Here is a 25,332-nt window from a genome sequence, read left to right on the forward strand (position 1 = left end):
AAAGTGATACTGAAGCAACATCACTTTGTAATGTTAATTCAATGCAATTTGCATTGACACATCAACGCTGACTCAATATTTTTTCAATGATTACATGCTGTCTGGGTATGGCCATAAAAATGTGCTAGATGAACATAGCATATGATAATATTTAATTGTCCGTCTTTTATACAGTCCTCAGAGTGCTTGAAGGTTCTGACCATGAGTAGCTGGAATCCTCCTCCTGGAAACAGAAAGATGCATGGAGACCTCATGTATCTCAATTTGGTGACCATGGAAGACAGACACTTCAGTATAACAGCATCAACTCGTGGGTTCTACATAAATCAGTGAGTTTTACAGTTATCCTCCAAATTGCCCTTGCCCTACCAGAAAGACAAATACATAGAATTTTTTTTTTTTAATTGTTTCATTTAGGTCTACAACTTACAGCTTTAATCCAAAGCCAGCCAATCCTAGTGTCCTCAGTCATGCTTTGCTGGATCTCCTGGGTCATATCAGTCCAGTTTTTAAGAAGAACTTCAGTGCCTTGCTGAAAAGGAGGTATGACAGTTTTCAGAAGGAGTAAAAGGAGTACAATAAACTGTACTCAATATATATATTGTCGCTAAATTTTCCATAGGTGTGTGTTTGTTTGTGTGTGTGAGTCTCAAGCCATGGAATGTGAAGGGTTGGGGAAAGACCTGACGAAGTACCACAGAAAAAAATATTCACCCAGAAAATTCATGGACAGTCTCTCGCGTATGGCGAGAGATGGTCCATAAAATCACCAAGAGTTAGATATAACTGAATGGTTAATGAATGAATAAATATATACAATATTTATCAAGTGTTTATGCATCATAGTGGTTTACACTATAAAGTATTTGTGATCTTTGTCCTGCTTTTAACAGATTTTGATAATACACAACAAATATTAAAAAAAACATTTAAATACCAATTCAAATATAAATATGATTTGAAATATAATCAATTTTAACTGTAAAACAGTAAAACATCACAGCAATGAAAATATGAGAATCTAATGATAATTAAATAAAATTGAATACAAAATATCAAAATATCTAGCTAAAACATACTTGAGTTGAAGTTGTGTATGTAAACATACAGTCTGTTTTAAATAATAAAAAAGTAACTATTTGTTTATTTAGAGGAAACTTATAAATCTTGTTAAGCTGCTAAATATGTATTTTAGTTGTCTAAATATGATTCTTTTTTCTTGTAAATGGAACAGAGTACGTGGAAACTACTCAATTCTAACTTCTCTCTTATTTTAGAGGGTCCACACACCCCTTTGAAAGGATTGCCACACCCTTCCAGGTGTTCAGCTGGACTGCTCCAGCACTTGACCACACAATGGACTGTGTTCGAGCGGAGGATGTCATCTCTTTCCGCCTGGGTTATGAAGAACATGTGCCTGTTCAGGTAAACATGTTGAAAGTCAGCACACGAGCCAGTTACACAAGTAGTTTTTTATTCATTCCTCTGTGTTGAACAAAGGCCCGGGACTGGAATGAAGAACTTCAGACCACAAGAGAGCTTCCGAGAAAAAACGTGACTGATCGTCTGATGAGGGACAGAGCTGTTTTTAAGGTATCTTTACCAATTATTGGCATATGTGTTCAATTTAGAACCAAGAAGGGTTTTACAGATCCACAAAGTACTTTTCCTTCTCTAGAAACCAAATCTGATCTAAAATGTAACATCAGGAACATTTACTTATAATGGGAAGGCTGTTTCTGATGATGACCTTTTACTGACTTTATCAGGCTAACAGTGATTTTGTCAGCACTGCCACTCGAGGAGCCATGGCAGTGGTGGATGGTAACGTGATGCCCATCAACCCTAGTGAAGAACCACGACAGCAGATGTTCATCTGGAACAACATTTTCTTCAGTTTAGGCTTTGATGTGCGGGACCAATTCAAAGATCTGGGAGGGGAGGCTGCGGCCCATGCTGCCCCTGTTCTTGACCTGAATGGAGTGAGGGCTTATTGGGCAGTGGATCAAGAAGGCCTCTATCTGATTGGCACTGTAGTGATCGATTACCGTGGCTACCGTGTCACTGGCCAAACTATCGTGCCAGGAATTCTTGACCGTGACCAAGCACAGAGTGTTGTCTATGGCTCCACTGACTTTGGCAAGACGGTTGCGTCTGATGACAGGTAAAAGCATCATTTTTAAAGGGTTAGTTAACCCAAAAATGAAAATTATCCCATCATTTACTCACCCTCAAGCCATCCTAGGTGTATATGACTTTCTTCTTTCAGCCAAACACAATCAGTTATATTAAAAAAGATCCTGACTCTTCCGCTTTATAATATAAGTGAATGGTACCGTAAATTTTGAAGCCCACAAAAGCACATCCATCCATCATGGATGGATGTGCTTTTTTGGGCTTCAAAATCTAGGGTACCATTCACTCCCATTATAAACCTTAGAAGAGCCAGGATATTTTATTAAATATAACTCTAATTGAGTTTGGCTGAAAGAAGACATTCTAAAATTATGTAATAATTTTCATTTTTGGGTGAACTAACTCTTTAAGGCCTGTTCCCACCAAGGACGATAGCTATAATGATAACGCTAACTATAAAGTTTTAATAATCCTTCTAATTCTATGAGAATAGGGAAGTTTACACCACAACTACAGGTCCTTCTCAAAAAATTAGCATATTGTGATAAAAGTTCATTATTTTCCATAATGTAATGATAAAAATTAAACTTTCATATATTTTAGATTCATTGCACACCAACTGAAATATTTCAGGTCTTTTATTGTTTTAATACTGATGATTTTGGCATACAGCTCATGAAAACCCAAAATTCCAAAAAATCTCAAAAAATTAGCATATTTCATCCGACCAATAAAAGAAAAGTGTTTTTAATACAAGAAAAGTCAACCTTCAAATAATTATGTTCAGTTATGCACTCAATACTTGGTCGGGAATCCTTTTGCAGAAATGACTGCTTCAATGCGGCGTGGCATGGAGGCAATCAGCCTGTGGCACTGCTGAGGTGTTATGGAGGCCCAGGATGCTTCGATAGCGGCCTTAAGCTCATCCAGAGTCAAGTCAAGTCAAGTCAAATTTATTTATATAGCGCTTTTACAATTGGTAATTGTTTCAAAGCAGCTTTACATATTAGAAGCACAGAAAAAAGGGAAGTGGTTAAAAATGAGCTGTACAAACAAGCGTGGTAATATGTAACATATACAAGATGGTGCTACATTAAGCCAATGTCGGCTGACTCCCAGGGGTGGAAAAAACCCCCTAGGAGAAAAACCCAGCGTGCGAACACTGGGAAAAAAGTCCTAGGAGGGAAAAAACCCCATGGAAGATATATATATAATATATGTAAATGGATATGGAGATCAAAATCTGAATTATACATTTTTATTATAGAGATTAAAAATAGATTATATATAAATATATGTAAGCGGATACGGGGATTAAAAATCTGAATTATAGATGCAGCCAGAACTGGATCTGTAGGCCCATTGTCTCCTGGGCTACGTTGTAGTCAGGTCCAGACACAGGTTCTCCATCTGATCTGGATACGGCCTGGATCCAGCACCCGGAAAACCTCAGGATAAGCAGAGAGACAGATATTAGCGTAGATGCCATTCTTATTCTGATGTACAGGTATGTAGTGTTATAGGAAATGTTCTCGGTTCCGGCCGACCTAATTATTGCAGCGTAACAATCCTTTAACGGATTTGAAAAATGTAAATGTATTGATAATGTGTTATGTGTATGCAAGAGCAAAGAGATGTGTTTTTAGTCTAGATCTAAACTGACAGAGTGTGTCTGCTTCCCGAACAATGCTAGGAAGATTGTTCCAGAGTTTAGGTGCTAAATAGGAAAAGGATCTGCCGCCTTCAGTTGATTGATATTGATATTCTGGGTATTATCAACTGGCCTGAATTCTGAGATCGCAATAAACGTGAAGGACTATAATGCATTAAGAGCTCACTTAGGTACTGGGGAGCTAAACCATTTAGAGTTTTATAAGTAAGTAGCAAGATTTTAAAATCTATACAATGTTTAATAGGGAGCCAATGTAATGTTGACAGAACTGGGCTAATATGGTCATACTTTCTGGTTCTAGTAAGAACTCTAGCTGCCGCATTTTGGACCAACTGTAGTCTGTTTAAAAGCCGAGCAGAACAACCACCCAGTAGAGCGTTACAATAATCTAGTCTTGAGGTCATGAATGCATGAACCAACTGTTCCGCATTTGTCATTGAGAGCATATGTCGTAATTTAGATATATTTTTTAGATGGAAGAAGGCGGTTTTACAGATACTAGAAACATGACTTTCAAATGAAAGATTGGTATCGAAGAGCACACCCAAGTTCTTAACTGAGGACGAAGGTTTAATGGAGCACCCGTCAAGTGTTAGAGAGTATTCAAGGTTTTTTCGTGAGGAAGTGTTGGGTCTTGCGTCTCTCAACTTTCTCTTCACAATATCCCACAGATTCTCTATGGGGTTCAGGTCAGGAGAGTTGGCAGGCTGTGGGACAACGGGTCTTCGCAGGCCCGCTGTCAGGCGAAACTGGGTTTGCCCAAAAAAAAAAAAAAAGAATCCAAAAAAAAAATATGGCAATACTCGCAGAGATGTAAGTGTAAAGTGATGTTTATTTACAGTGCTCGAGAGGTGAAACAGTCCCAGTAGACAAACAACCAAAGCTATTTACAAAAGTAACAAACAAAAAAAACAAATAGGAAAAAAAAACTGCACAAAATAACAAAGAAAGAAAAATGTATATATATAAATATATACATGCAAACTACCTCAATGCCAAAATGTCAAATAAATCGCTCACGGCACCACACTTGCTCGCTTGCTCGCCAGGTTAACTGACAACCTTTTCTTATTTGGGGCTCCTCTTTATAGTCCAAGCCCCACCCATTTTGTTAAAACCATCATCAACATGAGTGGGTAAGTATTCAGGTGAGTATATTGCAACATTACATAAATATTTACACACATAAAATAACGAAATATATATAAACAAAAAAATAAAGTCAAAATAACAAATACAAATATAGACATAAATAATAATAAACACATAATAATAGTGCAACTTTCCATTACCCCCCCCCCCCCATATTAACAAGACAGTGGACGAGCCGACTTCCGGTTGCTTCGCGCCGACGCGTCCACACACAGCGATCCCGGCACTAATTATCCCGGCCGCTGGGTGACGCTCAGGTTCGGCCGACTGATGGTGGAGAAGCAACGCGAAAGACCGGCAACACAGATGCTGACAAACACGGAACACAGGTATGTATTAACACGATAACATGACAAAACATAGAAACAAAACGAAAAACAACTCAGGTATGTATGCATGTTGTTATGCGCAGCGTGGATTCTGACGGGGATGGAAATGGAGTGGATATGTTTGCGTGTATGACGACCAGCGTGCTAATGGCGTGCGTGTGCACCCACAACGCCTCAGCAGAGAACGGAGGATGAGGTAAGTTGGGCTGAGTGTGTGTGTGTGTGTGTGTGTGTGTGCTGCGCTAACCAACAGGGACAGGTCACTCTGTCACATCACCTCCCCCCTCTCCAGGCCGCAAACTGACCGGATTTCGGGACAGGTAGTCGGCAATTTTGTTTTGGGGTCCAGGTCGATGTCTGACCTTAAACTGGTAGGGTTGCAGGGAGAGATACCACCTAGTCACCCGGGAGTTGTGGTCCTTCATGGTGTGGATCCACGTCAGGGCTCGGTGATCTGTCTCCAGGGTAAACTCCCTTCCTAGCAGGTAGTACCTGAGGCTCTCCAAGGCCCACTTGATCGCCAGACCTTCCTTCTCCACTGTAGAATATCGGCTTTCTCTGGGTAGCAGTTTCCGGCTCAGGAACGCTATGGGCCTCTCTTCGCCCAGGTCTCCTTGGGCCAGGACTGCTCCAATCCCCACAGCTGAAGCATCTACCTGAACAATGAACGCCTTTGTGAAGTCCGGACTTATGAGGACTGGGCCAGAACACATCTGCCTCTTTAGAGTGTTGAAGGCCATTTCACATTCCTCAGTCCAGATAATCGGGTTCTTCACGTTCTTACAGAGGAGGTTGGTCAGTGGGACAGCAGTGGTAGAGAAGTTGGGGATGAATCGTCGATACCACCCCACCAGTCCTAAGAAGGATCTGACCTCTTTTTTTTGTCCTTGGTTTTGGGCTGCGTCGAACAGCTTCTACCTTGTCCACTTGAGGCTTTAACTCTCCGTTTCCCAGGTGGTAACCAAGGTAGTTGGTCTCAGACTTCGCCCATTCACATTTTGCCACATTTAAAGTCAGACCAGCCTCCTGGATCTTGCTCAGGGTTTCTCAGGGAAGATATATATATAATATATGTAAATGGATATGGAGATCAAAATCGGTGAACTGGTATAGTCCCAGTGGGGTCCGGAATGCCGTGTAGGGTATAGACGATCCTAAAAACTTGCCAGTATTATATATCCAAAGTTGTAATGTACCTGGCTTGGCCGATACGTTCCGGATACGGGGATCGGATAGGCATCAAACCTTGACTGAGCATTCAGCTTTCGAAAGTCAATGCAGATACGTAATGTATCATCCTTCTTCGGGACGATAACTGTAGCTGCTCCATTGTCTCCTAGAGGGCTACGTTGTCCCAATCTCTGCTTTCAGAGGTGCCACCAGCCTCTCTGGAACACGATACGGTTCTCCGTGAAGGGTTCTGATCTGGATACTGGTGTTGTACCAAGTTGGATCCGCCCAGGCCTCTGACGGAACAACGAGGGATATCGACCCAGAAGGTGGTGCAGCTCAGCTCGTTTATCCTCTCCCAAAGACAGAGACCTCTGCTGGCTCTCTCACAGATCATCCTAGCGTAGCGATGTTTCTGGCTTGCTGGGTGGTTCTTCCACTCCTTCAGGAGGTTGATGTACAGGTTATGTACAGTCTTGCCCTTATCAGGGTGATGAATTGTCATACGTTACTGGTCCCATCTTACGAACTACAGTGTATGGGCCTTGCCACTTCATCAGTAGTTTGTTCATCGATGTCGGGAGCAGTAACAAAACCTTTTGTCCAGGTTTCAATTCTCGGGATCTGGCGTGAAAAATCGTAAATGTATTGTGCCTTAATGTGCCTGTCGGAGGTTTTCTTGGGCTTGCTCCCTGTAGCTCTCCAGGCGGTCCCTCATCTCAAGGACGTACTGGACAATGCCCTTCTCAGACTTAGTTACCTCTCCAGATGAAGCAGTCTCCCAACCTTTACGTAGGAGATCCAGTGGTCCTTGAACCCGCCATCCATACAAGAGCTGAACAGAGTGTGTCTGCTTCCCGAACGAATGCTAGGAGCCAGATTGTTCCGAAGCATGTTCTTGAGCGTCTGGTTAAAACGCTCCACCAGCCCATCGGTCTGTGGATGGTATGGACTAGTCTTTATAGCGGTGATGCCCAGCTGCCGGTGCAGTAACTTCATCAGCCGTGACGTAAAGTTAGTCCCTTGATCTGTGAGGATCTCCTCGGGTATTCCCACTCGGGAGAACAGCTGGACGAAAGCATTGATGACCTTGGGTGTAGTGATGGAACGGAGAGGGAAAGCTTCGGGATACCTTGTCGCGTAGTCACTGACGACCAGGATATATTGGTGCCCTGCACTGCTTCTTTCCAGCGGCCCGACAATGTCCATGGCGATGCGCTGAAAGGGGACAGATATCACAGGCAGAGGATGTAATGGTGCCCTATCTCGTTGGCGCACAGCACTGGTCTTTTGACATGTATGGCATGTGGTGCAGTATGTTTGTACATCAGTGTACATGGAGGGCCAAACAAATCGCGAGCTAATGCGTGCATAGGTCTTTTGCAGTGCCATGTGCCCTGCCCATGGAACACTGTGTGCTAGGTGTAACACAAGGGGGCGACAACATGTAGGGACAACCAAACGGGTAGAATCAGGTGTTTGCATGTACAATATATCATTGACAACAACATATTTTTCCCCACACAAGTCAGCTTGTTTTCCCTCCAACACTTTAGTAAACAGAGGTTTCAAAGACTCGTCAGCTTTTTGCAGTTCTGCAATATTCTCTGGGACCTGCCAGTCATGAATTCCCAGACCCTCGGTTTGGATCTTAGGAGCTGGTGTACCCAGGCCTTTTTCCAGTCGCCGTTGGCGACGTGTCTTCCTGGGGCCCTTGGTCCCGCCTTGCAGCAGACTATGATGAAAGTCTGGCAATGGCTGCAGACCTGTTTTAACCTGGGCTCGTGTCATTACCGGACAAGCAACATTGACAGCATTCGAGGTGGACACACAAGTCTCAACAGAATGCAACAATTCAGTGAGCACTGGTAAGTCTCTTCCCAAAATCATATCAGCAGGTAAGTCATCTACAATTGCTACATTCAACAGGTAAGTTTGGTCTTGCACACATACATTAACTTCTGTTTGGGGGTACTGCTTGACATCCCCGTGAACACATTGTACATTGACCAAATTATCAAATGGAACATGTAACATATGACTCTTTTTTAGTAGCGACAAGGAGCTTCCAGTGTCCAACAAAGCATTCATACATTTTCCATTTACAGTCACTTGCACATTCTGGGTTTTGCGCACATTGTTCATACTGTCCTCTTCTCTTGGGACATAACAAAAGCCAGTCAGTTTAGCTTTACGCACTGGACACACGGTTGCTTTGTGACCCAGTTGTTGGCAGTAAAAGCAAACAAGTTTTTTCTCAGGAGCCACTTTCTGTGCCTGAGTAACATTAGAGTCTGTATTAGGTTCCCCAGAACTACTGGGAGGGGTTTTAAAGTTACCTTTCATTGGTTGAGAGCGCTGACTGCCACGGTGAGCGTTGATGTACTGCTGAGCCAGTTTAGCAGCATCCAGTCCAGTTGCCGGCTCATGTTCCTTGACCCAGACTCGAATCTCATAGGGTAGAACACGCAGAAACTGTTCCAGGACTATTGTCTCACCGATCTCCTCCTTTGTGCGCAGCTCAGGTCTCACCCAGCGTCGGTACAGATTCCGCAGTCGATTATACGTTTCCGTCGGTGACTCTCCAGCTGGAGTAGAAGTGGCCCGGAACCGCTGGCGGTAAGTTTCTGGCGAGATATTAAACTTTTCCAACAGCGCCTCCTTCAGGTCGTTGTAAACCTCCGCTCGGTCCTCGTCCATGGCCAAATAGGCCTCCAGCGCTTGCCCAGACAACAGTGGAACCAGATGGTAACTCCATTCATCCTCTGGCCACCTCCAGGTTCTGGCCAGACGCTCGAAACGGCGCAAGAAGTTTTCAATGTCCTCCCCCTGCTGGAGGACTGGCAACCTCGGCTCCGTTCGCGGTGTTGGCTGGCGGTAGTACCCTATGTCAGTCAGTGAGTCTCGATCTCTTTGACAAGCGGTGCTTCTACGTTGAGCTGGAGTTGGAAGCTCCATCCGTGGACTTTCAGCCTCACTCGACACCTCGGCTGGCCGGACAGCTTGCATAATCGACTCACGCAGACTCCGTAGCTCCATTACGTACCGCTGCTCTCTCTGCTCCTGTGCGCTCAGGAAGTCGCGCATCACTGCAAACATCCCACCACTAGATGCTGGAGCAGAAGACATGGACTCTTGAGGCGATGTGGACTTGGGACGAACTGGTGGAGGGTTCTCCTCTCTCTCCTCCTCTGTCGACTCAGCAGTGTCCCAGGCCACATCCGACTCTGCGACAGCTTGGGTCTGGGACCAAAGCCCCGTCCTAGGCTTCCTGCCTCTCGGCGCAGTTTTGCGAGTAGCCATCCCACTTCTGACACCATATGTGGGACAACGGGTCTTCGCAGGCCCGCTGTCAGGCGAAACTGGGTTTGCCCAAAAAAAAAAAAAAAGAATCCAAAAAAAAAATATGGCAATACTCGCAGAGATGTAAGTGTAAAGTGATGTTTATTTACAGTGCTCGAGAAGTGAAACAGTCCCAGTAGACAAACAACCAAAGCTATTTACAAAAGTAACAAACAAAAAAAACAAATAGGAAAAAAAAACTGCACAAAATAACAAAGAAAGAAAAATGTATATATATAAATATATACATGCAAACTACCTCAATGCCAAAATGTCAAATAAATCGCTCACGGCACCACACTTGCTCGCTTGCTCGCCAGGTTAACTGACAACCGTTTCTTATTTGGGGCTCCTCTTTATAGTCCAAGCCCCACCCATTTTGTTAAAACCATCATCAACATGAGTGGGTAAGTATTCAGGTGAGTATATTGCAACATTACATAAATATTTACACACATAAAATAACGAAATATATATAAACAAAAAAAATAAAGTCAAAATAACAAATACAAATATAGACATAAATAATAATAAACACATAATAATAGTGCAACTTTCCATTACCCCCCCCCCCCCCCCATATTAACAAGACAGTGGACGAGCCGACTTCCGGTTGCTTCGCGCCGACGCGTCCACACACAGCGATCCCGGCACTAATTATCCCGGCCGCTGGGTGACGCTCAGGTTCGGCCGACTGATGGTGGAGAAGCAACGCGAAAGACCGGCAACACAGACGCTGACAAACACGGAACACAGGTATGTATTAACACGATAACATGACAAAACATAGAAACAAAACGAAAAACAACTCAGGTATGTATGCATGTTGTTATGCGCAGCGTGGATTCTGACGGGGATGGAAATGGAGTGGATATGTTTGCGTGTATGACGACCAGCGTGCTAATGGCGTGCGTGTGCACCCACAACGCCTCAGCAGAGAACGGAGGATGAGGTAAGTTGGGCTGAGTGTGTGTGTGTGTGTGTGTGTGCTGCGCTAACCAACAGGGACAGGTCACTCTGTCACACAGGCCAATTGAGCACAGTAATACCATGGTCAGTAAACCATTTACCAGTGGTTTTGGCACTGTGAGCAGGTGCCAGGTCGTGCTGAAAAACGAAATCTTCATCTCCATAAAACTTTTCAGCAGATGGAAGCATGAAGTGCTCCAAAATCTCCTGATAGCTAGCTGCATTGACCCTGCCCTTGATAAAACACAGTGGACCAACACCAGCAGCTGACATGGCACCCCAGACCATCACTGACTGTGGGTACTTGACACTGGACTTCAGGCATTTTGGCATTTCCTTCTCCCCAGTCTTCCTCCAGACTCTGGCACCTTGATTTCCGAATGACATGCAAAACTGAGCAACAGTCCAGTGCTGCTTCTCTGTAGCCCAGGTCAGGCGCTTCTGCCGCTGTTTCTGGTTCAAAAGTGGCTTGACCTGGGGAATGCGGCACCTGTAGCCCATTTCCTGCACACGCCTGTGCACGGTGGCTCTGGATGTTTCTACTCCAGACTCAGTCCACTGCTTCCGCAGGTCCCCCAAGGTCTGGAATCGGTCCTTCTCCACAATCTTCCTCAGGGTCCGGTCACCTCTTCTCGTTGTGCAGCGTTTTTTGCCACACTTTTTCCTTCCCACAGACTTCCCACTGAGGTGCCTTGATACAGCACTCTGGGAACAGCCTATTCGTTCAGAAATTTGCTAAAATGCTAATTTTTTGAGATTTTTCATGAGCTGTATGCCAAAATCATCAGTATTAAAACAATAAAATACCTGAAATATTTCAGTTGGTGTGCAATGAATCTAAAATATATGAAAGTTTAATTTTTATCATTACATTATGGAAAACAATGAACTTTTATCACAATATGCTAATTTTTTGAGAAGGACCTGTATAATAACGACAATTCAGAGAACAATTTCAGAACAATTTTTTTTTCAGGTGATGAATGATAAAAACATTGGTAGCCAATCAGAATCCATCCTGCTTTAACTGAGCATTGTAAAGCAGCAGATGCACGCAGTTATGATAAACCAGAGCATTATCATGTGTTGGTGTGGACGTTATTATAGTTATCGTTATAGTTATCTTTAAGGTTATTGGTTTGAACTGGTCTTTAAGCTGAAGAATGTGTCAGAAATTACATAAACAATATATGTATGATTTCAAACATTTCAAACTCTGTGAAGGTATCTAGAACTGCTTGACAAACCCAGTAAGAAGCTGAGAGTGCAGCGCCACCTAGTGCTAAACAAAGATGATACAGCAGTAGAGTTGTGCTCCTCTGTGGAGCATAAGGGCATTGTGGGTAATGATGGTCGGCACTACATCCTGGATCTACTTTTTACCTTCCCACCTGACCTCAACTTCCTTCCTGCGGAAGGAGAGGATTTAAATCCTGTGTGTCAACAACTTGGTTTCCCAAGGCTACATCCTCATCGCCTGGTCTGCCTGAGACAGGAACTCATTGATGCCTTTGTGGAGCACCGGTAATTATATTTATAATTATATTAGTCTTATGATTAATACACAGCCTGTCAAGAATGTCATATTTCACCCCAAATTCAAACCAAAAAAAAAACAAGAAATAGTATTTTATATACAGGTAATGGAGTCTATTTTAAGATAATAAAACATTTTTGCATTTCCAGATTACTTTACACATGTCAATATATACACATATGTCAATATGAGTCACATCTCAATTCTCTTTACCATAATATGGAAGGATTTTATATATATATATATATATATATATATATATATATATATATATATATATATATATATATATATATATATATATATAAAAGATTATCTCAGTAACGTGAATCTAATGAGAACCATAATTGAGAATATGATATAAATAAATAAAATAAATATAAAATTAAAATAAACTTAAAATTATTACGTCCTGCTGCGTTACAGTATTGAGAATTTTGCAGAAAAAAGTCTTAATTTTAATTTAAAAACAAAATGCAAAATCTTAATGGTCCTAAAAACAGGTGTAATTTTTTTCTTTTGATTTTGAGGGGAAATATGATTCTTGACCTGGTCTTTACAGTTTTCTTGAAAATATTCTAATATTACTTGGTTCATATTGAATTACTTTAGTGTTTTTTTTTATAATTAAGTGTAAATATTTAGTTTAAAGAAACATTCTATTATGAAGATATTTATCATAGGGTATAGCGATTACAACTGTAAAAATAAATGTAATGAACAGCATGAAAAAAGCTCTACATCATGGTACAAAATATTAACCTGCTGTGAGGATTTGAGCTATATTATCTTTTTGTATGAATGCCACCAGATACCACATAATTATGGAAACTGTCTCTCAAAGTACTGAGCATGACAGAGAAATCAAAGATGTCAGCAAATCCGCACTGAACAGTGTTCAAACTACTACGCCTCAGCTTCCCTCAACAACTGTCACACTCCCAGGCCAGGATGCAGAGCACCTTTCCCTAAAAACCGTGCCTGTGAATAACACCCAGCAGAGTTCTTCAATAAAGCATATCTTCTCCTCCCTCAGGAATACTTTTGACATACATTTCAACCCTAACATCTTCTGTGCAGGTGTGTTGTTAACTTTTTGGACTGGTTCTGTTTTTAACTTGCAGCTCTTTGGCTGTAAACATGAGCAGACAATATTAGAAATATGTGTATGACTATATGAACATTACTAATATTTTGTTCTTTTATCAGGTGTACGTTTCCCCAAGGAAAGTGCAGAAGATATCCAGAAACAGAAACAGCAGTTAAAGGATGCTGCAATCTTCCTCATTTCCAATCAAATCCCTGCATTTGTAAGTTGCTTTTTATAAGGATTGCGCAGATAAAACACATTATCCCTGATGTATTCCTTGTGAAACCACACACACAATGAGAAAAATCACATCTCTTTAACTGTGTGTGTTTGTAGATGAAGAGTTGCCTTGACCATACATCAATGCCTATGGATGGCGTCACACTAACAGAGGCTCTGCATCAGCACGGCATTAACATTCGCTACATGGGTGCTGTGATGGAGTATATTGAGAAGATACCTCAGAAAGAAAGGCTTGATCATGTCTATGTGAGTGTGTATTTTACATTTGGTTTCTGTTGGTTCCTTGGATTTTTGGAGTTTGTTTGTACTTGTATTTCTGTGGCTGCATTCAAAAACTTGTAATGGAAATGACTTTGCAGGCATTGTTTGCACACAAAGGTACCTCACGAAATTGATTTCAGACAGAATTCTGACTTAAAGGTGCCCTAGAACTTTTTTTTAAAAGATGTAATATAAGTCTAAGGTGTCCCCTGAATGTGTCTGTGAAGTTTCAGCTCAAAATACCCCATATATTTTTTTTAATTCATTTTTTAACTGCCTATTTTGGGGCATAATTAGAAATGAGCCAATTCAGGGTGTGTGGCCCTTTAATTCTCGTGCTCCACGCCCCAAGAGCTTGCGCTTGCCTTAAACAACATAAAAAAAGTTCAAACAGCTAATATAACCCTCAAAATGGATCTTTACAAAGTGTTCGTCATGCAGCATGTCTAATCGCGTAAGTACAATGTTTATTTTGATGTTTACATTGATTCTGAATGAGTTTGAGGCTGTGCTCCGTGGCTAACGGCTAATGCTACACTGTTGGAGAGATTTATAAAGAATGAAGTTGTGTTTATGCATTATACAGACTGCAAGTGTTTAAAAATGAAAATAGCGACGGCTCTTGTCTCCGTGAATACAGTAAGAAACGATGGTAACTTTAACCACATTTAACAGTACATTAGCAACATGCTAACGAAACATTTAGAAAGACAATTTACAAATATCACTAAAAATATCATGTTATCATCAATCTTGTCAGTTATTATTGCTCCATCTGCCATTTTTCACTATTGTCCTTGCTTGCTTACCTAGTCTGTTGATTCAGCTCTGCACATCCAGACGTTAATACTGGCTGCCCTTGTGTAATGCCTCGATCATGGGCTGGCATATGCAAATATTGGGGGCGTACACCCCGACTGTTACACAAACTGACCACCAACCACACTTTCAGACACCATTTTTATTTTTCTAGCTTCAACTGACACAGAATGGAAAGGACAGGATTGTGGGATATCAAAGGCAGAGAAGGATACATCTATGATGCCTTCAAAAATCAATCAGATGAAGGTATCTCAGGAGACAGGAAGTTAAGCTAGCATTGGATTCGACATGCCTTGATGCCTTCCAACCTTGGAATGCATTCTTCGAAGGCAGCATTTTTAAGTTTTAGGATAGCCTGTGTGTTACTTCCTGTTTCCTTTGTTAGTTGCTATAGTTATTTATGGTTTTCACCTGTGTCTCGTTTAGTTCTAATTAGCCTGTGTATTTATATTATAAATACATTATATTATAAACGCAACACACTTTTGACACCTTTGTGTCAAAATGGTGTAAATGCATAAAAACACCTTTTACAATCCAATTTCAAATGTTTTATTGAAAGCGTAATCTATTAAATACAATTAACAAATCATCTAATATGATTAAATAAAGTGTCTGTATAATATGTGTTTTATGAAATTTTGTTTCATGGTAGTTAATCAGGCCAATAAGAGATTTTTAACTAAAACTGTACCTTTTTTATTTAGGTACCTTATTATTATAGGTCTACAAATGTGTCATTACAAATGTCTACAAATAGACAAAAAACCATAGGCCTACAAATGTGTCATTAAGGAGCATTTAAACAACACCATTTTAAAATAAAAACAGAAAACGTTTTATGTGTTTAGGCCATACCAAAGTGAGACCGTTATCGTCTCTGTGTAAACTGCAAAAACGTGAATTTGTGAAACCAGTGACATCATGCACACAGTCTATAGGCGTGAAGTGTTTCTTTACAAAGTGACATCGCCAACTACTGACCTGGCATGCATAATACACCATTTTTAGTTGTTTTCGCGGATCCGTGTGAACTGTGACCGTTTTGACAATGTTGTCTTCTGTAAGCAAAAAACTTTTCCATTTTTAGTACATTGTTGTCGTTTAAACGTTTATGTACTCTACAAAAATGTTTAAAAATAGACAAAAACCATATAGATACTGGTTCATAGGTTCACACTCACAGAGATCATCACCACCATTGAAATTGTGAAACGTTTTAGAAACAGTTATGACGCAGCGAAGCCTCATTTACTGAAATCACAGTTTGATGCTTGCACCGAATCACGGGTTCGAAACAAATGATTCGCAATGGTTTCAAAGCATCTCAAAGTGTGTTTTGAAAGCCCATCACTTCCAAAGCTGTTACTTTCTTTCTTAGTGTATGATTACCATTTTTGTTTATGAATTAAACCCTGTTTGCTGCATTTAGATCCACCTTTCCTCTGCTCAGCCATGACAATGCTTCTCAGATTTTTGTTATAGTTCAATTCTGAATGCAACTTATATTCACATAGGCTTACAGTATATCTATACATATACATATGTACACTACCGTTTAAAAATATTTTGTATTGTGAAATATTATTAAATGTCACGGGATCCATCAGAAATCATTCTAAAATGTTGATTTGGTGCTAAGTATTTCTTATTATTATCATCAATGTTGAAAACAATTGTGCTGATTGATATATTTTTATATATATAGTTTTATGAGTAAATTATAAATATTAAGTAAATAATAAAATTGTACTAACTCCAAACTTTTGAACAGTAGTGTAAAATAAATCAATAAGTCAAGAATATATAATCATTTAAATTAAATAAGATTAAATATAGTAATAAATTAATGATATAATAATAATGAAAATTGTACCACTAGACTAATTCATCTTGATATTATGAGTAGAACTAATAAGATGTGTGTATGACACTCCTGCCTACGTTATTCAATGATGAAATGTGAAAAAGTAACTATTTTTTAACCTCTTTCAGAGAATTGCACTCTGTGAGCTGATTACCAGATGTGCAAAACATCTATTTAAGACATATCTTTTGGTAAGTGTCCAGAAATTGCTTATGGTATTTATAATACTCAGAAGGATATCACTGATATAATGCTGTATATTATGAAACTTTTACCAAAACTTGTTCTTGTATCCTTAATCATCTGTCTTTGCCCCAGGCAGTGGAACCATCTGCCCTGTCAGCCTCCGTCAGCCATTTCCTCAACTGCTTCCTGAGCTCTTTTGCTGATGCTGGAGTCATTCAGCAAAACGACAAGTTAGCTTCTAGGCGCAGGAGTCGGAGAAGGCGGAGTCGTGCATGTGTGGGTGGCACCATGACTGTCTGGTCCAACCTCACTCCGAGCGACCTTTGGGTGGCCATCAAAACTGAGGCCCAGGAATACTACCATTACAGCCTGCCCTGGTGAGTGTGACCTGTTCTCTGAACACAAATAGATCCTGTGCTTTGATTTGATATGAGTGGGATCTCATCTCCTTCTGGCAGTGGAAGTGTGGAGGAGGCTGTGGACAAATGCAGGCTTCAGAGAATCACCCTGCTCAGAGAGATTGCCATCAAAACTGGCATTCAGGTATATCAGATTGTACTTAACATGATTTAATAATCAGTTTTTTTGGCAGTTATTTTGCTTTTTTCTTACTCTGATAACTACCTCATCTCTCCTTCAGATTCTTTTAAGAGAGTATCACTTTGATTCTGAGCACAAAACTGTATTCACCGAAGAGGACATCCTTAACATTTTCCCCGTAGTAAAGCACATCAGTCCTAGGGCTAACGATGCTCTTTATCTCTTGCGTTGTGGTCAGTCTGAGGTCCAGCAAGGTGAGCATTCAAAGGAGCTCTCAATCTGGGGACACATTATAAAACTTTATCAGGCTGAAAAATATATATTATATTATATTATTTTATTTATTATTTTTATTTAGTTTTATTATTAAGGGGCAACAATTATTGCAATGTATCAGCAAAAATCTAAATAAAAGTATTTATTATTATCACATAATAATAATAATAAACTTTATTTTTATAGAGAGCCTTTAAAGGTATCTTCTCAAGGCACTTTACATACGAAAGAAAAATAATAAAAATAAGAAACACAAGAACAATTGATATACATTAGCACGTTAACTACCATTCAAATATTTGGGGTTGGTAAGATTAGAAGTATCTTATGCTCATCAAGGCTGCATATATTTGTTTAAAAATACAAAAAAAAAGTAATATTGTAATTGTTTTTATGATTTAAAATCACTGTTTTCTATTTGAATATATTTTAAAATGTAATTTATTCCTGTGATGGCAAAGCTGAATTTTCAGCATCATTACTCCAGTCTTTAGTGTCACATGAAACCCTTCAGAAATCATTCTAATATGCTGATTTGCTGCTCAAGGAACATATTTTTTACTATCATCAATGTTAAAAACAGTTTTCCTGCTTAATATTAATATTCATATTTTTGTACATTTGTTTTTTTTCAGGATTCTTTGGTGAATCAAAATTGAGAAAGACCAAAATTTATTTGAACTAGAACTCTTTTGTAACATTTTAAATGTTTTTACTGTCACTTTTGACCAATTTAGTTAATCCTTGCTGATTAAATGTATTAATTTCTTTAAAAAAAAAAAAAAAAAAAAAATCCTCTTACTGACCCCCAACTTTTGAACTGTGGTGTATATCAAAACAAAAATAATATTCAAAGAATCTATAGTCTTTGATATGCATTTGTGCATCACTAGGTTGTCTGAAAGAGGGTTGTGAGTTAATAAGCCAGGCTCTGGGTCTCTTCACTAATGTCTATGGGGCTCTGCATCAGGATGTCAGCATATGTCTGCGGCTATTGGGACGATTACACTACATCCTCGGAGACTATGCTGAGGTATCACATGTTCTAAAATAACAGATGACAGACTAAAGACTCAGAACCTGAATAAATAGTTTTAAAAAAAAATTACATTTTGAACGAAAATTTGTATTTTATGTTGTCAGGCCCTCAGTCACCAGCAGAGGGCTGTACTGATCAGTGAAAGAGTTCTGGGAATTGAGCATCCCAGCACTATACAGGAATATGTACGTAATCATATTTGTGTAAATTAAATCTATGGTTTACTGTTGTATCATACTGTTATGCTGGTGTCAATATATGAAAGTGAAAAACAAAGTTGTTTCCTCTTTGTGTAGAAGCACCTTGGTCTTTATTGCTTTGCTGGGGGGCAGCCGGTGACAGCTCTGCGATTATTATACCGTGCCCGATACCTGATGCTTCTGGTGTGTGGAGAGGATCACCCTGAGATGGCTTTACTGGATGTGAGTTATAATTATAGCAATGTGATGCAATATGACATGCTCTTCAACTATTTTAAACAACATTTTTATAATTCTTGTATATTTTCCCATATTATTTAAGAGATTTATATTGTTTTATACACCATATTTTGTTATTTTATAGTGTGTACATCTGCTGAAAGATATTTTACACCTTTCAGGAGTTTACTAGCATGTACTGTTGAAAAGTTGGGGGTCTATAAGATTTTTTAAGGTTTTTTTTAAAGTCTCTTCTGCTCACCAAGGCTGCATTTATTTGATCAAAAATACAGTAAAAACAGTAATATTGTGAAATATTACCATTTTATATATATATATATATATATATATATATATATATATATATATATAATCTTTTTCAGTATATTTTAAAATGTAATTTATTCTTGTGATATTTCTATATACACACACTATTGTTCAACAGATTTTTTTTAAAGAAATACTTTCATTCAGCGAGTGCGCATTAAATTAAACATAAGCAACAGTAAAAACAAAAGGTTTCTTTTTTAAAGGTGCCCTAGAACTTTTTTTAAAAAAAGATGTAATATAAGTCTAAGGTGTCCCCTGAATGTGTCTGTGAAGTTTCAGCTCAAAATACTCCATAGATTTTTTTAATTAATTTTTTTAACTTCCTATTTTGGGGCATCATTATAAATGAGCCGATTCAGGGCTACTGGCCCTTTAATTCTCGTGCTCCACGACCACGGAGCTCGCGCTTGCCTTGAACAGTGCATAAACAAAGCTTACACAGCTAATATAACCCTCAAATGGATCTTTACAAAGTGTTCGTCATGCATGCGGCGGATTATGTGAGTATTGTATACTGTTATATTGTTTACATTGATTCTAACTGAATTTGAGGCTGTGCTCCGTGGCTAACGGCTAATGCTACACTGTTGGAGAGATTTATAAAGAATGAAGTTGTGTTTATGAATTATACAGACTGCAAGTGTTTAAAAATGAAAATAGCGACGGCTCTTGTCTCCGTGAATACAGTAAGAAACGATGGTAACTTTAACCACATTTAACAGTACATTAGCAACATGCTAACGAAACATTTAGAAAGACAATTTACAAATATCACTAAAAATATCATGTTATCATGGATCATGTCAGTTATTATTGCTCCATCTGCCGTTTTTCGCTATTGTTCTTGCTTGCTTACCTAGTCTGATGATTCACCTGTGCAGATCCAGACGTTACTGGCTGCCCTTGTCTAATGCCTTTCATAATGTTGGGAACATGGGCTGGCATATGCAAATATTGGGGTCGTACATATTAATGATCCCGACTGTTTTGTAACAGTCGGTGTTATGTTGAGATTTGCCTGTTCTTCGGCGGCCTTTTAAACAAATGAGATTTATATAAGAAGGAGGAAACAATGGAGTTTGAGACTCATTGTATGTCATTTCCATGTACTGAACTCTTGTTATTTGACTATGCCAAGATAAATTCAATTTTTCATTCGAGGGCACCTTTAAAATAAATTTTTACTTTTACATTCTATCAAGGAATCCTTAAGCATACTTTTCATTAATCTCCTGTACAGAGTAAAATAGGCCTTGTGCTTCATAGTATGATGGCCTGTGATCTTGCCCTGAAGTTCCTGGAGAACGCCCTTGACCTGACCTCCAAATATCAGGGACCCTCATCTCTCAAACTGGCACAAAGGTGAAAAGTGAACAGAAACACAAACAAGACACTTTGTTGTAGATACAGTACTCATATGTACATAAATAGAAAGTGTTACAAAACTGTCATGATCCTGTCCCTCTCTACAGTCATCACTTATTGGCAAAGGTGCATGAAAGTAAAGGAGATTTCCGTGCTGCACTGAGGCACGAAAAGGAGCGTTACGGCATATACAGGAAGCAGGTGAATGGTTACAAGCCCAAATTGATGAGCAAGATTGTTTAGCCTTGAATCTAGTCTAGGTTTTAATAAATGCTGTTTTTAATAGGTCGGAGAAGCACACGAGAAGACCCAAGAGAGTTCAGAGTACCTAAAGCGTCTGACGCATCAGGCAGTGATTCTACAGAAAACTATGAACTGGATCTACAAGACTGGCTCAGACACCAATATTTCCCCTCTCAATGTTAGTACTGACATTGTTGTGTAATAATGATGAATTAAAGGGTTAGTTCACCCTGAAATGAAAATTATCCCATACTTTACTCACCCTCAAGCCATCCTAGGTATATACTGTATGACTTTCTTCTTTCAGCCAAACAAAATCAGAGTTATATTAAAAAATATAACCAAGCTTTACAATGGGAGTGAATGGGGCTCGAGATTTTGAAGCCCAAAAAAGCACATCCATCTATCATAAAAGTAATCCATAATACTAAATCCATTCTGAAGAGAAGCGATGCATTTTTGTAAGAAGAATATTCATATTTATAACTTTATAAACTATAATCACTGGCTTCCGGTAACGGCTGTACGCGAGTCTAGTTCCGGCAGAAGAGTAACCTCTGACCCAACGCATGACGTATTGACAAAGGCAGAAGCGCAGAGGATAGAGCAAAACAAAACACCGGTCACACATTAGAAGTCTAAAATGAGAATTTTTAAGGAGAAATATTGGAGGAGCTTCAGCTTGTTGCCCAGCCCTAATCTCACCTAAGCTTACGTACACCCTGCGTCATGCATTGGGTCAGAGGTCGCTCTTCCATCAGAACTAGCCAGTGATTATAGTTATAAAGTTATAAATATGGATATTTTTCTTACAAAAACACATAGCTTCACTTCAGAAGGCCTTTATTAACCCCCTGGAGCTGTATGGATTACTTTTATGATGAATGGATGAGCATTTTTGGGCTTCAGAATCTACCATTCACTCCCATTATAAAGCTAGGAAGAACCAGCAAAATGTTTTACTGATTGTGTTCGGCTGAAAGAAGAAATTCATATACACCTTGGTTGGCTTGATGATGAGCAAATTATGGGATAATTTTCTTTTTTGAGTGAACTAACCCTTTAGTTGTTCTGTCCCCTCATTCAGCTGAACTCTCCAAGTCGTGTCTGGATAGTGGAGCAGCTAAATCTTGTCACTGGGATTGTCCTTATTCCTCTTAGGTAAGAAAAATTACCTTTACAAGTCAGTAAGATCTGAAAGTGTACTGAGAACTTTTTAATTGCTCTTTGATTGCAATGTAATTATAACAAATATGTGTTTAAGGGTAGTGATATGTGCCTGTGATTGTGATTTATTTAACTAATTTAACAGATTTAAACTTCTTACTTTGTTATATGAAGGCCATATTAAAACTGTCTTCAATTTTTACGTCACCCTCCTTTTTGAGCATAAAAAAATGCACTATCCAAACTTAAATGGTTGTAATTCATGAATGCTTTGGAAGACAGAACAAAGGTTAGTCTCTTTTTAAGAAGACACTCAGGAGATTATTGCCGTAAAGCACTTCAAAAAAATGAAAGTGTAAAAAAGTGATAAAAGTTTAAAAAATATATATTTTACAAAATACTTTTTAATCTAAAGTTGCTATAAAATCAGAGCCATATATCTAACCAAGGCTGCGTTTTCCAAAAGCATCATAAGCCTAAGTTGATCGTAGAACCATTGCCACCAATGGAGCTACGATCAGCTTAAGCTTACGATGCTTTTGGGAAACACTGCCCAAGTTGTGTTCCAAATTTGAAGTTGATATCACAAAAATTTAAGTTCAGATGTGATTTTGTTAAGGGCGCTGTACCAGAAATAGCCACTGGATATCAGCCACATTCCATAGATTTTTTTTTTTATGCGTTGTCCTGTAACAAATTAATACATTTCTGTCACAGTATCACTTCTATCTCAAATCAGTCGCCAAATATCGAACCTTGATTCTCAGACCTTTCTGCCAATATGTGTTTTGTCAAGATTAGAAAAAATAATTTAAAAATTTGTAATACATGACACTGGCCACTAGGGGGATGATCCCGCTAAAATGATTTAAAGTACAGTTTCAATGGTATCGCAATGTCCGATTTCAAAATGATTTTCACAGGTTGAATTTTAAGTTTTTAAGCATTTGAATGATATCTAATTTATGATGATTACTAAAATATGTGATAGGGAAAAAAATAAAATAAAAAAGAGCGCCAAGCATCCCGCTAGTATATTAGAATGATTTCTGAAGGATCATGTTACACTGAAGACTGGAGAAATGATGCTGAAAATTCAGCTTTGCCATCACAAGAATAAATTACATTTTAAAATTGAAATAGAAAACAGTTATTTTAAATTGTAATAATAGTTCACAATATTACTGTTTTACTGTGTTTTTAATCAAATAAATGCAGCCTTCTTTCAAAAACTCGTGAAAAATCGTATCAGCCTCAAACTTCGAAGCACTTTCCCTTTCTTTTTGTTATATGAAGGTCAAAACATTGTCTTCAAAACTTTTTACGTCTTCATTGATTTTCGTTACTATATATTTGCCCTAGTGTCAGACCCAGACTTTCAATATTAAAATATGAAAACCTCTGTTCTCTATATTATTCTTTCCATTTCTCTGATTTTCTTGAATGACTATTTAACATTCATCAATTTTTTTTATCCCTGAAGTAACAGTGACCTTGAGAAACTCAGGACTGACACTCAGAAAACATGTCATCCCACCCAAAATACTGTTGAGTCTTTGGAGGATCTGCAGGGGCCGTCTGAGGACCATGACACATTGCAAGCTGTTACTCAAGATGACTAACGTCTTGTAATTTAATTGTACTTTAAATAAAGTAAAAGAACAGATGAGCTCTTAAATGAAAAATGTTCTAGTTTAGGTTTAAACTTTAATATGAAACTAAAAAAGAAAAAGTGTAAATGAACTCTCACTCATGACCACACGGTGCAGCAGATGATCTTGCAAGGAAATATAGCAATCCCTTTAAAAAGCATGAGTGTATCTGGCTGTTGATTGTAACTAGGCTAATTTGCACACTTGTAAACAGGACTGTCTAGTCATTTATGTCTTTGTACGTTGATGTGTGCTGATTGCACTGTATATCATGTATAAGAGCCACAGTACAGTGACTAAAGAGGGCTAATGCATGCTTTTCATACTTGAGTTTACACTAAGTTTAGCTTGATTTCAAGGAATGTAGGCCAAGAAATGATGATTATTGCATTGTGATAAAATACTTTGTGAAAAGTATAGTTTCAAATAAAGCAGTCGAAACCTGTCGCAATTTTAGTATTATTTATCTACTATTAATAAGTATTAATTTTATTTTTTATATTTTCAGTTCTCATTTTAATTTTTGTTTATTTTTTATTAATTTTATTTACTTTGCCATTTTTATTAGTTTTTGTTTTTGAAATATTACTATTTAGGTTTCATTTATTTTTATTGTAGCAATTTAACATTTGCATCAAAACTTAACAGAAATCACATTGTATCCATGTTCACATTAATTCAAATCTCTGTTTTGTCTAATTAATAATGGCTCACAGAAATTTAATGAAAAATTCATACATGGCATAGGCTACCTTACTGACCATTTGCACTTATTCATCATAAGTGCCAGGGACGTGCACAGGGGGGTTGCTCAGGTTGCCCGGGCAACTGCCCATATGCCCTTCTCGACTCACGTTGCCCTTCCGAGGTGGAAAAAAATAAATAAAAAAATCGTACAATGGATGCAGAATTTCACGTAGGCCTAGATAAAAAAAATAAAAAAAATCTCAAAGCCTCATTCACTTCCATATTCGGGCACCGGTCCAAAAGTGAAAGTCAGTAGGGGAAGGGCAAACTCTGTTTACGTGGCTGCAGCGCTGCACGCGACCGGCACCTGAGCTGAGCCTGCATGAGCGGCACTAGAAGGAGATTGTCGCGGTTGTCGGGTGAGACGACTTAACGTTGTCGGAAAGGTGAGTAAGGTTATAATCGTTAACGAAAACGAACGAAAAAACGAAAACTAGGTGGGGAAAAAAATCGTCGTTAACTGAAATGAAAATAAAAACGAGGCATTACAAAAAAAAAACGATAACTAACCAAAACTGTAATGTGTGTTTGGCAAAACTAACTAAAATAAAATAAAATTATAGATTAAATGTCCTTAGTTTTCGTCTTTGTCAATGTCTTTCATAGAGCAAACGTTCAGCTGCATTTCATTTCCCTGCGTCTCTCACTTACGCGTCTCTCTCACATACTCGCGCGCGCACAGCCCCTCCCCTCCGTGCACACCGCGCCTCCATGAGAACGAGTGTTGGAAGCAAGTTCGCGAAAGGTTGGTATCTCGTGAAAACCTTTACACAATCAC

The 25,332-nt window shown here is 38.9% G+C and overlaps 1 protein-coding gene across 5 annotated transcripts in view; it reads left to right on the top strand.

Annotated features, from left to right (window-relative positions):
- The window catches only part of LOC125253104 (clustered mitochondria protein homolog), a 36,042-nt gene extending 11,788 nt beyond the window's left edge, over window positions 1-24,254 (top strand). For 2 of the 5 annotated variants that reach the window (XM_048166884.1, XM_048166883.1), the window contains 21 exons: window positions 175-329; window positions 418-543; window positions 1,278-1,425; window positions 1,501-1,593; window positions 1,770-2,164; window positions 11,995-12,294; window positions 13,119-13,387; window positions 13,517-13,617; window positions 13,734-13,886; window positions 16,719-16,781; window positions 16,909-17,153; window positions 17,235-17,319; window positions 17,417-17,570; window positions 18,486-18,625; window positions 18,736-18,816; window positions 18,928-19,053; window positions 20,621-20,742; window positions 20,853-20,946; window positions 21,032-21,166; window positions 22,076-22,149; window positions 23,639-24,254. In XM_048166884.1, the coding sequence (XP_048022841.1) occupies window positions 175-329; window positions 418-543; window positions 1,278-1,425; window positions 1,501-1,593; window positions 1,770-2,164; window positions 11,995-12,294; window positions 13,119-13,387; window positions 13,517-13,617; window positions 13,734-13,886; window positions 16,719-16,781; window positions 16,909-17,153; window positions 17,235-17,319; window positions 17,417-17,570; window positions 18,486-18,625; window positions 18,736-18,816; window positions 18,928-19,053; window positions 20,621-20,742; window positions 20,853-20,946; window positions 21,032-21,166; window positions 22,076-22,149; window positions 23,639-23,777 (3,198 nt within the window). In that variant the 3' untranslated portion in view covers window positions 23,778-24,254. Of the gene's footprint in view, window positions 1-174; window positions 330-417; window positions 544-1,277; window positions 1,426-1,500; window positions 1,594-1,769; window positions 2,165-11,994; window positions 12,295-13,118; window positions 13,388-13,516; window positions 13,618-13,733; window positions 13,887-16,718; window positions 16,782-16,908; window positions 17,154-17,234; window positions 17,320-17,416; window positions 17,571-18,485; window positions 18,626-18,735; window positions 18,817-18,927; window positions 19,054-20,620; window positions 20,743-20,852; window positions 20,947-21,031; window positions 21,167-22,075; window positions 22,150-23,638 lie in introns of those variants that run through there. The other 3 variants (XM_048166885.1, XM_048166886.1, XR_007181363.1) reach the window with 3 other exon arrangements.
- Window positions 24,255-25,332: the final 1,078 nt, after the last annotated feature.

The sequence above is a fragment of the Megalobrama amblycephala genome, linkage group LG18 (assembly GCF_018812025.1).
Source record: "Megalobrama amblycephala isolate DHTTF-2021 linkage group LG18, ASM1881202v1, whole genome shotgun sequence".
NCBI lineage: Eukaryota > Metazoa > Chordata > Actinopteri > Cypriniformes > Xenocyprididae > Megalobrama > Megalobrama amblycephala.